The following is a 14,062-nucleotide window of genomic DNA, read 5'->3' on the forward strand; positions in this document are numbered from 1 at the left end:
TCGAGACTTTCAGGGATAGCTGCAAATAATTTTATCAGGCTCCATGCCTCATTCCTTGATATCATACCGCTAAGCGACGAACACGGCAGAAGTGAAGTGTTGACTTGTATACTTGTGCGTTATCTCTTATCTTATCAGGCACATGGCGTCAGCGCGCGAGCCTCGGACCCGTCTCTCCCCAACACATTCCTCGTACCAACCTCACTCCATCTACTTCATTCAGGCTGCCTCTTACTCCTTCGTCTCATTTCCCCTCAATCAGAAGTTTTCTGTCGCTAGAAAGGCTTGCAACAACCGCTTGCCCCAACTCGGTCGTCCCAGGGGTTAACCCGTAGCGCAACCATGGCCCTATACAGCCAAACTGTGGATTTCCTCTCCGAGTCCTTCTCGAACCACAAGACACAGATTCCCTTGCTAGCAGTGACGGGTGCTTCATTTACACTGGGTCTTTTTGCTCGATCTCTTTTCACTGGAGGCGGAACACGCCCGACTATCCTTGCCTCTCCTCGATCGACACTGCTGACTGGCATTTCGGAGGCAGAAAATGGCCAACTGCCACTCCCAACTGATGTCCTGCCTGGTGCACGCGATGTAGCAACCCCATATGGCTCTATCCGAGTATACGAATGGGGCCCCGAACATGGTGCCAAGGTGCTTTTAGTGCACGGTATCACCACGCCGTGTATTGCGCTAGGTGGATTGGCCCATGCTCTGGTGGACCGGGGGTGCCGCGTGATGCTCTTCGACTTGTATGTGTTTTGGTCCCTTTTCTTTCTCTAATCGGTGCTTATTCAAACAAATTAGGTTTGGTCGAGGATATTCCGACTCACCCGCAGATCTTCCCCAAGACAGCCGTCTTTTCACGACACAGATCCTTCTTGCTCTGGCCTCATCACCCCTTTCTTGGACGGGCGCCGAGTCCGGTAAATTTTGCCTTACAGGATACTCCCTGGGGGGCGGTATTGCCGCTGCTTTTGCTGCATATTTCCCTCAGCTCATATCGTCGTTGGTGCTTCTCGCTCCTGCAGGCTTGGTCCGTGATTCGCAAGTCAGTTTCCAGAGCCGCCTACTATACGAGCGTGGTTTCGTGCCCGAGAATGTGCTAGGGTACTTGGTTGGTCGTCGACTGCGGGCTGGACCCCTAGTAGCCCCCAAGTCCAAGAACCATAAGCTCAATGCCTCAGATGCGCTCACCGAGGAGTTGCCTTCACAGAACGCTGCTGAGATTCAGCTCCTGTCTCGGGAATACCCCCACGTTAACGTCCCTGCTGCGGTGGCGTGGCAGGTGAATAACCATAGAGGGTTCGTGCACGCGTTCATGTCGAGCATGCGTCATGGCCCTATTCTGAGACAACGCCAATGGAACACATGGACGCGCCTTGGAGAGTACCTTACCGTACAGAACAGTGTCTCTAGTGGCGAAGATAAGAGACCTTCTGACAACAAGGTTCACATTCTGTGCGGCAACAATGATGCAATCATTGTCAAGAGTGAGATTGTTCCAGACGCCACAGCTGCCTTGGGTGGAAATGTCGTCTTCAAGTTCTATGAGGCGGGACACGAGTTCCCCAGTACCAAATACGAAGAGGTTGCCAGTTACATTTTCGATATACTGTGAACTGAGCTATTTGGAATGCCCCGGTTTTGAAGTTTGATAACTCGCGACGTTCGTTGATATCTCCTTCGCATATACTAGATAGATATACACATAGATGCTGCTCAATTTATACAATTCTTTCTCCTTTCTCTTGTCATCTTCCGATATTCAAGACTGCATCCATGGCATTGAGTTGGCTTGATAGCCTGCTGAGGTGTGCTGATCTCTCCCCCATGCGGGCGCTCGCAAAATATGGCCCTTCGGAAGCTGGTGCTCGTGCGAATCGGTCGAGGCTGTTCCGGTTGTTTCCTGGGACTAGACTGATATTTGTGCTGCTAATGGCGGCGGTAGTTGTGGCGGTGCCATTGATCATGCTGTAGGTAATTGTTAGTCGATTGGCTACTTCATTTAGTCCAAAAATGAACTCACTTTGAGGTTGTTGGTTCTGGGATAGACATGATTTGGGATTGGGGGTGGTAGTTGGTAGATTGAATGGCGTTGCAGGTTTTTGAGGGTGTCTGAGAGTTTGACAGGCAACGAAACAGGGCCGGCAATGGAAGGGAATGTTGTAGTAATAGTATGGTTCTCGAAATTGAGGTATGTCTTTGACCGAGATTGACCTTCTTTGATTGAAGCAGGCTGGATACTTAGGGAATAATGAGGCCATAGATGAGCAGGAGCTCTCCTATATATACACTGCAGGTCTGAGGGTATGCATGGAGACGGCATGCCTTCCCGGACGGACACGCGAGCTTCAGCAGCTTGCATCGTGGCCCACATGGACCGGGCGAGCTAAACGAAAGTAGGAATGAAGGAAGGATCTTCGGTTCGCATCTACTCCAGATCCACTTGCCATGGGGCTGTGACGGCATGTCGACCCTTGAACCAACGTTTAAGGCCAAGATGTAGTCCGCATGAACCATGGCAAGTGGGTCTGGAATTCCTGATGTGGGCAAGTCCGAGATCTCCATAGTCAAACGCACATACCCGTTCGGTCCATCTATGTGAAACAGGCGACAAGCCCGCTGCTATTGGCCAAGCTGCAGCCGAGCTGCAGGAAGCTGGGGCTAGGAGGCAGGTACTAGATGCATAAGGATGACCTCGTCCCTGCGATGTGAATAATTTAAAAAAAGACATTCTTCTTTAGCACATGGCCAACCACATGTTTCAGGTGAGGGAGTAACCAGATTTGGTATATGTGCCGTGGAATGAAGCGAGGGGGTGCGGAAGAAACAAGTCCAGCCGTTCTGCAAACGGATCTCCAACGGGATTCTCAAACAAGGGCAACATCATGATCTTCATGGAAGAAGACTAAAACGTCATGTTTAGGGCCTAGAACATGGCGAAGTGACTAAGCCCAAGTTGAAGACCGTCAATCATCTTGGCGGTAACTGCGCTTCGCAAGGTCCGGCATTCTCGCGTGGGACTTGAAACAGAGCTCAAGGGTGAAACAATGTCGCGTGGTCGATCACATGGAGCTTCATGCACTGGCCCAGGGGCTTAGCTCTACGTTCAAAGGGTCTCATAGGTCCGAAAGGCCAAGACCGCGTAAACGATGCTGCATTCCCCGGGCCACGCGCGCCTCTTCTTTTGCCGTTCTTGATATTAGCCTTGCAGATCTCTTGGTGAGTCAAGGATTGGCCGGAACACTCGGCGTAAGGTCATAATGATGGTGACAGATCCATACCAGCCACGTCTTGAGCCCTACGGGTCATTTTGCACCGCCATAATGCCGGCCGACAGCATGCCAGGACCCTGCGCTAGGAAAATTAAGATCGCCAACACGCGAGTGCCTTGTTTCAGAGTGCTACAAATGTCTATTATGCAGCGTGTCTGAAAAAGGGGCACGTGGATTGCCTTGTTGAGGATAAGTATGTATGATGAGTCCAGATACCCAACCATCCCAGAAAGGAAACATCAGCAACTGGATTTACGGGGGCGCCACTTAGTGGCACTTTGATCCTTCTGGTTTCATCAGCTAAAGCGCTCAAGCCTCAAAGGCGCTTGTTTACGACACTGAGCAGGTCAGCTTGGGCCTGTGGCTCAAGACCACTACCGGATGCCCTAGACTACAACCATCTATTAAGATGGAGCACCCTTGAACATCCGAAAGTTCTCCGCTTGGCATGGCTTACGGTCCGCAGAGCGCAGTGGACCGTACCGCGTGCCCTACCGAAATATGTGCATCTATACGAGGCATGTTAACAGCCATTTTTATTAATATCTCTGTAGCGGTATAGATCCGCCCCTGACTCCCTGCGCAAGCCACAGAAGCCATATGGGAGCCGCTGTTTCAGATAATAAGATTGCTTTTCCCACGCGTGTTAAAAGTCTCATTCCAGTCTTGCTAAGCGAGCTATGTTTAATGATGTGGGCCCTTGTTATGCAAGGCACGCCTGGTCCGAGCTGTGGAATTCCAACAACCTTATCTCCACAATATGCGTCGATCCCTCATTCGCTCTTAGGGCTTTCAAGACTTGTAGAAGCCGATCGTTCCCGAGGTGGTCTCAGGTGAGCTGGCAATAATGCTGGTGTATATGTATAGTCAGGTCGAATTGTGCCCTAATCCCCGCAATGATCCTCGTACTAGTCCAACTAGTTACTTTTTTTAGTAAATCCTTCAAATTATTGAATTATTAAAATCTAGCCCCTGGATCTTACAGAAACTCAATGGGTCATCCAATCTCCCCTTGACTGTACCTATCACAAAAACATAGCTTTTAGACCCCAAAATCAAATCTTCCAAGGGGGTCGCGGTCCCAAGGACGCCACCGAAGGGGTAGTGATCGGCGTCACCGACCATCCCTTGAGGAGGTTTGCCGTTGCCAAACACGCACGCTTTAGTCTGAAACATAGCCCATCTTGACTTCATCCGCACTCCCCCGGTATAGATCCATAAGGCGCAGCTTGCATATTGTTGCCCTGTCAACCCGTCTCCATACTGCAGTAGTGCCACGCGACCAGAGCAGCGGACCGGTAATAAAACAGAAATGATGGCTAAAATTTCAGCCATAACCACGCATAGCGCTAGATAATCGCCGAACAGGCATTTTATGCCTGATTTGCGTTCGAACGGTTCTTCTTCGGTCGGTAAGGCCACTCTAGCGTGACGCAAAGTCTGATCACCTCCAGATGTAGAATGAATCCCGAGCTGGCTTCAATAAAGGGACTCTCATCTCGGGATTGATGATCTTCAACTCCGTCTTCATCCTAGATTACGAGTACATCTAGGCCTTGGAATGATGTCGTTGAAAATTACTCCTTTTTCGTAGAGCATGAGGATCGCAATATGCGAACCCTGGGTCGACTCGTATTTTCTTCTATTCCCGGGCAAAATTGTCCCCAAGCTTCCTTCCACGAGACAAGGGATGGCAGCACAGCCCGCTCACACTGCGTAATGAGCTTGTTCAGCACACCATGAAGGCAAAAGCAGACAAACGTGGTGGTAGTAGTCACGAAAAGCATTATCATACGATAAACAAGGGAAAACTGGTGAAATTAAAAGCATGATGTTTGATTATATATCCACTGTGTCAAGGTTGTTACAGGCTTTTCCAGAAAACTCCGATGATATATAACGTTATTGCAAGTCAGTCCCAACCACAACCATGTAGTATCTCAAATTTGCAATACTAGTTTCAAAAATCCCACATCTGACCAGTTACTCCAAGGGTGTTATAAAAACACTTTTTAGACACAATAAGATGGCCATGATACTTGGCACATTTAGCTTCATCAGAACAACAATTCAGATTTGTATTCGAATCTCTGATATTCCTCTCTATGCCGGTCATGACCTAACGGCCATTAACACTGGTGTCCTAAGCTTCTAGAGCTTATCAACAACCTGAATGACACTGTCCTTGACACTTTGCTTCATTAATCCAAGCAAACCATTCGCTAGCTTCTCATCTTTCACGTAGTTGGCACGAAGTCCAGGAGTATTGGCATAGCTTGTGTCACGAACCAGCATAAAGGCACCGCTGAAGTCACCAATGCCGAGCGTTTTGACAGCTTCGCTGATCTCAGAATCAGTGCTAGTATCTGTCACCGTCCACTTGGAGGAGGTGGCTTCCTCCAAAGCACCAAGGATCTCCTTCTGTGAGGTCTCAACCGATGCAACGTAAAAATATTGGTTGGCAGTTTCTGGGGCAGCTTCAGAACAGAAACTACCGCCTCTCCCGGTTGTTCTCGTTGACGAGTGTAAATGTCTTGTCAACCCCGTCCCAGATGGTTGCAGTACGAGACGTAATGTCGTAGCCTAGGAACCCAGTGGTAAGACCCTATTACAGAATAAAATATCACAAAGGCATCTCAATCAAATAATTGCATCGCATTCTTACCCAGTCAAACAAAAGTGCAGTGGCGATACCGCTCCAGGCGAGTCCTTCCGACTCCTTGGACTTTAGGTAATCGAGGACCACCCTCTTCTGCTCAAAAAGAGGCACCAACTGTATGACAGCATCGCTAAAGGTGTTCGAAGAAAACTCGGAGAGAATAAATCTCTTCACACCAGCGCGGATGGAAGCATAAATAAAGTTCTTCTGGTCAACAAACCCAGTGGCGCACACAGCTGAAATTACAGCATCTTGACCCCTCAAGGCGGATTCCAGATCAGCCTCGGAGAAATCCGTTTTGCGAACACTGACATCAGAATCAAAGGTTGCCTCGCTCGAACTGCGTGACAGGACAGATACTTTGACGTCAGGCGATGCAACAAGGGCAATTATCTTACCAATACTCCCGCTGGCCTAAAGAGAAAGTTAACTTTCATTTAGAGACGTCAGATAGTTCAGAAGATAACTCACGCCAATAAGTGCAATATTCTTCAACTGAGTTGTCACTCTGTTCAGCTAAATTTGGACTGTGTTTGACCTTGATGGTGGCTGATACGTGTGAGAGTCGATATGAAATGTGGACAACTATGGCACTTTATATGTGTTAATTGATGTGACGTGTTGTCATTTTCACCGTACCTGCATGTCTACTCTTGACACATTTTATAATCTTTAGTAAGTTGCTGTGAATCAATTATAATGAGACGTTTGTACTCGCAACCTTGCGGGTCTCAGCCAGTTGTATATCAGACCTGGATATGATGACAGAAACTGGCCCTATATTTACTATCATGGCGTAATGTGCGCTTTTATTTGCGAATTCATTTGCTAACGCTTCGAGTCTCGCAGGTTAGGAAAGCCTTTGCGCTATAACAATCTGCCTACATAGCTCAAGCCAAGGTCGAAAACGGCCTTCCGTTGGCCTACAATATTACCACACCACTTATAGTATTAAATCCTGCGTCATGTCTAAGAAAGTATGAAAGTAGTCAATATAAACATCGAAATGTATGGAGCTCGTTGCCTTGACCAAGCATCTGTACAGTACATTGAAGCCATGACTCCGACCCTTTTCATATTCTAAGACTAGTAAAAGCTAAAAGGAAACATTCAATATTAAACGAACTATTTGTTGATTTTTTTCATATCAATAGGAATTCCCTAGTGTTGAATGGTTACAGTGGGCCTTTCAGAATTGAACCAGCTAACAGTGATATTATCACCAGCAGGAGCCCTGCAATCCCTTTTATCAATGATAAAATATGGATAAAAGATACGCAAATCTAAAGCGACTTAGCGAAAGGATGATGCACATCTAAAATCGATGTACTTGCACCGAGGCATGTGGATGTGGTGTGGAGACAGTTTGAAGACTTCATTGATTGCAATTTAGATACGAGACAAATGGTGGAGACTTCTAGCCTAAGAAGGTTACTTGTAACAAATGAGTGGACATATTCTTGTCACTTCAGATCAACCTAAACTATAAGTGTAGTCACGGCATACTAGTTCCTCACTACTCAACTAGCGTGCTGTCGCTTGCATTTGAGTATCCACAGTAGATTACCGGCACATGGTGTAGGCGAACTACTGTAAAGCTGAGAAATTTTCTTTTTATTGCGCTTGAGTCTCAGAACTTCTTTTTCTTCAGCGTGGTGCTTCTCTTTTGTCTTTTTGCCAATCGCAACCATGACTGTTGATGAGAAGGCAAGTGTGCACGACACGGAGTTGGGGAGTCCCCGAGACTCGACTGAGGAGCATGAAGTCTTTAAGAAGACCGAGGACGGTGTCAGCTTCCGCAATGTCGGCTGGTTCAAGGCATGCATTATCTTCGTGAAGGTACTTTTCGCGACAGGTGTACTGTCGCTGCCATCATCGCTCTATTCACTCGGTGCGGTGGGTGGCTCTATTAGTATCGTCGCCTGGGGCGCGTTCAACACCTACTCTTTCGTGATTCTGGGCAACTTCCGCAAGCAATATCCCCACTGTCACTCCATCGCCGATATGGCGGAGGTTGCTGGCGGTTTCTTCGCGAAAGAATTGACCGGTCTGATGTTCCTCATAGGTTATGTCCTTGTCACAGGCAGTGGTATCATTGGAGTGTCAACAGCACTGAATGCTCTCTCGCACCATGCTGCGTGCACTGTCTGGTGGTCGTTGATCGCGGCGGTCGTGATTGTCGCGACAGCTTCGGTACGCAAACTCCAGCATGTGGGCTGGCTCACATATGTAGGATTCATTTCGATCTACGCCGCAGTCTTGATTGTTGTCATCGGAGTCACCACACGCGACCGACCTGCAGCCGCACCCCAAGAGGGCCCCTACGACCTCGGCTTCGTGGCTATCAACAACCCCGGGTTTGCGGCTGGCATGGTAGCTTCTAGCACTATATTTGTTTCCTCGGCTGGTACCAGTGCCTTCATCCCGGTGATGTCGGAGATGCGGAATCCGAAGGATTACAAGAAGTCTCTTTATCTATGCATGGCTTTGGTGACTGCGTCGTACCTTGCCTTCAGCTTGGTTGTCTATAGCTGGTGTGGACAATGGGTGGCTAGTCCATCCTTGGGTGTACGTATCCCTACACAGATTCCATGTTCCATGTATCATCCACGAACTAACCAATGCTTGATATAGAGCGCTGGACAAACGATCAAGATGGTATCTTATGGCGTCGCCCTGGTGGGATTGGTCATGAGCGCCACAATCTACTTGCACGTGAGCATTGGGGAACTCCAAAGTCAGAGAGACATGAGACTGACATTTTTATCTAGATCGCCGCCAAATACGTCTTTGTGCGCATTCTGGGCAAGACTCGTCATTTGCAGGCGAACACGGCTGTGCATTGGATTACCTGGTTGAGCTGCACGATTGTTCTCGGCGCCATTTCCTTCATCCTCGCCGAAGCTATACCTATTTTCAACTACTTGATTGCACTTGTTGGCTCCTTATGCTTTGCTCCTCTCGCCATGTGTCTTCCTGGCTTCCTGTGGCTCTACAGCAACGGCCACTACCGGAAGGGCAGCCTTGTGCAAAAGTTAATCTACTTGTTGCACTGGGGAATGGTTCTCTTGGGAGTTTTCTTCCTTGTTGGTGCAACCTATGGTGTTGTTATTCAAATCATCGATGCCTACGCCACGGGAGCGATTGGTAAGTTTGATATACCTTCTACGCTGCATGATTTGCGACTGACTTTTCTCCTTCTAGGTTCTGCTTTCAGCTGCGCCGACAACTCGAACTCTTCGTAGACAAGAGACTCGAAAAAGTCTTTGTCAAGCTGAGCTACCTACGAAACAGCTCTTTTTTGGAGTGAGATGGGCCACCTGGAGTGGATAATTGTAATGAGGTGTAATGAGTGGCTATAATGAGGGACTCGGTCACAATGAGTCTATAGTAATGAGTTGTCATAGAATGGTATCAAATTTCGTTACAAGCCGCCCCTTAACCCACAATCGGTTATTGTGAAGGTCCGAGGCTCACGCCGATCTCCACTTATGGACCCGGACGGTGTTCCGCGAACATAGTGCGAACTGTGCTGAACACTGTGCCTAGCGCTCTGAAGAAATTTTCTGATCGGTTTCCCGCTTCCTCTTTTGTCGAAACCCTCAGGACTGAAAATTCTCAATTCTGTCTTTATCAGGAAGTCCAATTGTTCCCTTTGCATACTGTTAGCATTCAGTTTCATCTGAAAGACCTCGGCAGATTTGGCTAAATCTAGATTTTTTGACATCCCGTGTGGATCCCCATGCATCGCGCCATGGCGCTCCATATTTGAGGCGGTCGAACTCAAATTCTCTGTAGTTGGAGTTTGCAGGTGAGCTCGCCTCGCTCATAGCTCCTTCATTAACAATGTGTTCGCCGCACGTGTGCTACTACATGCCGTTGCGATCATCGCAAGGCTTGCCCCGGGTCGCGAGACGCTGAGTGAACTACAGTTAACGTTCTTGGGCTAGACATCTAATTGAACATGTTTAACTAATAAGATGCTCGGTACTCCATAGAATTTCCCTGTGTTTGACGTAGATGAAGCAATGTTAAGGGGTCTTAGAGTATGAAACAGCCAACTATCCTGCAGTAAGATCCCACGTCTACCAAGGCAATGTTAAAGGCATTTAACGGGATAGACATGGAATTCTCCTTGGATGAGCTCATCCCATCATCCGAACGACCAGATACGCCCACCCATCCCCATAAGCAGAGCTTCTAACCACCTCCTCAATTGGAGCCGACATAGGTATCACAGCGCCATGCAAAACAGGCTTCGCGAGAACAGGAGTTCTCCGACTAGGAAAGAGATTTGGTAGCAACGTGTGCAGAATAGTCCCCACGGTTTGAGTCTGGGTAGTTGGACTGGCACGCGATGGCAAAAGTTGACTTGACTGCATGCTCGACGCTGGTATTGAAGGTGGAATTGGTGACTGTACCACTTTCAAGGACGAGGACTCCGCATCTGGTGGGAGTGGAAGAAAGATCCTAACTGGGACATTTCGGAAAGGCTGTGATAGTTGGGGAAGGAGAATGCTTGATATGCGTTGGAAGGAGGGGAGGTCAACTGTATACTCGTGAGATTGATGTTCTTCCTTTGTACAAGTGAAGAACTCTAGGCAGAATGTCACGTACCATCTTCGACGGCCTTCCAGAGTCCCGACGAGTCTTCTTTCGAAAGGCTCATGATGCCTTTTGCTGTGCCGTTTCGGAGGAAATCCGCCTCCTTCACGCTGTTGATGAAGGCATCGTTCATGACCATACCATCGGCATCAAGCCGCACAAGTTCCTCATCCGGCCAGTCTCTGAAATGAACTACCAATTTCCAAGGTAACGGTGAAACTCTATCGGGGGACTCGTCACCTATTGAGGTAGTCTTTGAAGCAGGGTCCGCTCCAGCATAGAGGTCAAATAGCAGGCCGACTGGGTAATGCCACTTCAGAGGCACTCCCTCGAACTCGAACCAACCATCATGTGGCTGGGAGTCTGGTTCTATTAATGAGTTCGAGAAAAATGCTCGAAGCTTAGGAAGCAACGAGGGGAGATATGAGATGCGTGGGTATGAGATCTCACAGACGGGGTTAGCGTCTTGTCGTGCAGTGTTTGAGGGGACATACGAGGTATGGATCTGTCTGATCAAAAGTTCGACTTTCCGATGATGCCAGGACAATTTCCAGTGGGATGCGCCCGTCCCAGACGGTCTTCTGGATAGAGCCAAGAGTCACCCGGTTCTCCATCCTGAAAATCTGCTGGCGATGAGGTCTTTTCTGCGTTTCTGCTCATAAGTCAGTATATATTTGGTCCGCCTGAGATACAGCAACCTTTTCCTGTGGTTTCAACATCGCCATACCTTAGTATTTAATGGCCGAAAGCGCGCTGCTGAGATTCGCAGACTATTGCCCCGCTTTAGATGTGGTCATGGTCGGGGATATGAGGTATGCGCAGAATCCCCATGAGAAGAACCAGCCACTACTCCCGGATATATTTGGTTTGCATCGATCAAGCCGTTGGCCCTTTTAAAGCTACTGCTGGTTTGTGTTGACACCGCGCGACTTCGAAAAACACCGAAGGTTGATAGCACGTGTTTCTGCCTCAGGCAGAAACACAAGGATATTGATGCCTTAGGCTTTAATGCCTCAGGCCACCACCCTAAGTCCAATCTACTTCCATATTGTGGTTCAACGCGAGGGCTATGGCTACCTTCCACAGAAATTCTACCAATTCTATCTAAATGGATCGGAAACTGCATCAGGCATCGAAGATACTCGTCTTCTTCGAAATATCCATATTGAAGCCCGGGCCTTCAAATCGTCTACTTGACCATCAACAAGCATCACAGTAGAATGTCTGCCTTTCTCTGCCACATTTCAATTGATATTTGGCTCCTAAAGGTCTGACATCATCATACTTAGCAAATTTAACCCAAACGACCATGGTATATTGTTCAGAACTCCCCGTCGCTCGAAGACATCCTGTTTGTTGGCAAGACTCCAGATGAGACCTGCCAAGCAGCTCACGCCAAAACTACTATGGTGGGGCGACTGCCGTCAACATGCCGGGCAGCAATAATATATAGCAGGTCCAAGCATCTTGTGCCCCCACGGCGGAAAAGTGTCGAGAAGCTTTCCGCCCGCCATGCTTAGCAGGTATTTCGAATATCTTAGGCTCTTTGTGAGCAGTAACAGCCAATCCCGAAAGGTTCCCGGATATACATTCTGCATTGCAATAACCGCATTGGTGTGGTAATGATTCCCAGCCGTAGAATCTCATAGTTTGACACAGATGTTGTCCAGTCGCCAAGTTTCGCCCAGACATTTAGTAACCTCAGGTACCAGTCATGGCGGTTTCCACCACCCGAAGGTAGACATGAAGCCCCCATATGGCTTTTCGGGCACAATCTGGATGCCGGTGTGCTCTACTTCTGCCAGTACCGCTACGGATATCCGGTTCCGAGCTGCGAGGCCGTGCTGCATGCGCTTCACATCACTTCCGAACTTGGCTGGCAAATCCCCACGAGATTAATTGCAGGCCGTGCCAAGGATTTTTTCAATAGAACCTTCTTCCACGTCGTCCTATTTACAAACTGCCGCTGCGGTGGCAATGGCCAAACGCTGTGCCGGAGTGCCCTCTTGTCAACTTGTGATCATACAGGCACAGACCAACTCAAAGTCCGGTCTCGCTGTTGAAAACAATCGATAGGCGGGGTACACTGCTGAAAACCCAATTTTAATTAGCTTTCGTCTGGCCAGCTGCAAGTGATGCAGACAGGAGAATGGAGTTCAATTGCAGAGGTGCCAGCTCATACCTCATCTAGAGGTTGAGGGTTAAATGCCGCATGTCATGGTGCCAGTTTTTGAGGTGATCAGCGGACCATGGCCTGCTGGCCAAGACATACTGTACCATTGCGCATCTCCACACCACAAAGTCCCTTGCCGGCTCAATTGCAAGAAGTTTATTTGGGGCCTGTCGAAGCGAGAAGAAAGTTACCGAACGCACAGAAAGTTCTAGCGAGTACAAACAATCCCGACCGAGATTTGACGGTATCCGGCACATCCTCATGCTACGTTATGAATGATGAAACCAGGAACATCAATTCAGAACGTCCCCGTGTCATCACCGGCCTGGTGGGTCCTGACATATTGAAATGTGTCAGCGGTCTTGACCTAGGTAAGTTTTCCGAGTCCAAATAGGGATACGGTCTTGATGCCGATTTTGTCGACTCCTTTCAAGTACCAAGCCCGAACCGGGTGGCTTACGTCCAAGCCGACCCGGCCCGAGAAAGTATATTAGTCTTGATATTGAAATGACTACAGCAACAGCACACAGACTAAATGACCATATGTCACTTTGTTGAATCGGTTTATTCACTCCTCTCATTTGTCAACAGTCAGAGTCAAACCCCGGAAACCCCGGAGTTTCGTTTAGTACAGTTAGGTTGAGCTTATCAAACGGAGCAGTGGGGGCCGGTGCCGCCATTTCCGGGGGGAAAACTGTGGGATTGTGGAATCCCATAGAGGCAAGAGATAATAATATGATGCAAGGGGATCTACGTACGCTGTACCAATGATAATGGTGGGAATGTGTTGAGATGCAGATGCAAGTATAGGCACGTGACCTTTAAATTACTTACCGAAGCGGTTAGCGTGCTCCCTTCAGACTTTTAACCCTTCTTCCGGCCCCGAGACCTTCCCAATGAGAGCTCGGCAAATTGCCGTCTCCACAGTTGTGGTTAAGGGTTCTCCCCCGTGGGCCTTGTCTTTCTTACTTCTATGCAGAACAGCTGGGGAAATGAGATCTCGGGGTATTCACTTAACAAGCGGACCTCGCTATACCTCTCCACACTAAGGTTTAGACAAGATTCCGTCCGACCCGGAGACACAAAATATCTCCACGCATAACTCGGTGGCGATGGCCTTCACCGGCGCCCCCATACTGCTCAGACGGCTAAACGCACAACGCACTGTCTCCAGCGCGAGAATGCCGCATGTCTGCTATTCATAGTCAGTCTTTGGGACTAAGTCTAGGATTGAGCATCCAATATACAGGGAAATATTGACAGCAAAGAATTCCTGTTCTTTCTATGATTTCATCCAGGAAAGAGGATTCCGGGTCAGATATATACTGAAGCTTATTTGCTGCCGGCTGA

The 14,062-nt window shown here is 48.5% G+C and overlaps 5 protein-coding genes across 5 annotated transcripts; 2 read left to right on the forward strand and 3 right to left on the reverse strand.

Moving 5' to 3' along the window:
• Positions 1 to 342: 342 nt before the first annotated feature.
• Positions 343 to 1,618, forward strand: PENARI_c001G07501 (uncharacterized protein; the record flags this gene model as incomplete). The annotated part of the gene is made up of 2 exons (XM_022626723.1): positions 343 to 749; positions 805 to 1,618. The coding sequence occupies 2 exons, from the start codon at positions 343 to 345 to the stop codon at positions 1,616 to 1,618; spliced, it is 1,221 nt and encodes a 406-aa protein (XP_022493700.1).
• Positions 1,619 to 1,751: 133 nt separating this feature from the next.
• PENARI_c001G02751 (uncharacterized protein) lies at positions 1,752 to 2,055 on the reverse strand (the record flags this gene model as incomplete). Its single annotated transcript, XM_022626331.1, has 2 exons — positions 1,752 to 1,971; positions 2,027 to 2,055. 2 exons carry the CDS (start codon positions 2,053 to 2,055, stop codon positions 1,752 to 1,754), a joined length of 249 nt encoding a protein of 82 aa, XP_022493881.1.
• A 3,371-nt stretch (positions 2,056 to 5,426) lies between these two features.
• PENARI_c001G04596 (uncharacterized protein) lies at positions 5,427 to 6,579 on the reverse strand (the record flags this gene model as incomplete). The annotated part of the gene is made up of 4 exons (XM_022626477.1): positions 5,427 to 5,743; positions 5,841 to 5,880; positions 5,941 to 6,348; positions 6,574 to 6,579. The coding sequence occupies 4 exons, from the start codon at positions 6,577 to 6,579 to the stop codon at positions 5,427 to 5,429; spliced, it is 771 nt and encodes a 256-aa protein (XP_022493777.1).
• Positions 6,580 to 7,623: 1,044 nt separating this feature from the next.
• Positions 7,624 to 9,179, forward strand: PENARI_c001G11345 (uncharacterized protein; the record flags this gene model as incomplete). Its single annotated transcript, XM_022627017.1, has 4 exons — positions 7,624 to 8,502; positions 8,569 to 8,649; positions 8,706 to 9,081; positions 9,139 to 9,179. The coding sequence occupies 4 exons, from the start codon at positions 7,624 to 7,626 to the stop codon at positions 9,177 to 9,179; spliced, it is 1,377 nt and encodes a 458-aa protein (XP_022493801.1).
• Positions 9,180 to 10,079: 900 nt separating this feature from the next.
• PENARI_c001G10984 (autophagy protein 5) lies at positions 10,080 to 11,153 on the reverse strand (the record flags this gene model as incomplete). Its single annotated transcript, XM_022626994.1, has 3 exons — positions 10,080 to 10,381; positions 10,552 to 10,984; positions 11,034 to 11,153. 3 exons carry the CDS (start codon positions 11,151 to 11,153, stop codon positions 10,080 to 10,082), a joined length of 855 nt encoding a protein of 284 aa, XP_022493537.1.
• Between the last annotated feature and the right edge of the window lie 2,909 nt (positions 11,154 to 14,062).

Source organism: Penicillium arizonense (genome assembly GCF_001773325.1).
Source record: "Penicillium arizonense strain CBS 141311 chromosome Unknown PENARI_contig001, whole genome shotgun sequence".
Classification (NCBI taxonomy): Eukaryota; Fungi; Ascomycota; class Eurotiomycetes; order Eurotiales; family Aspergillaceae; genus Penicillium; species Penicillium arizonense.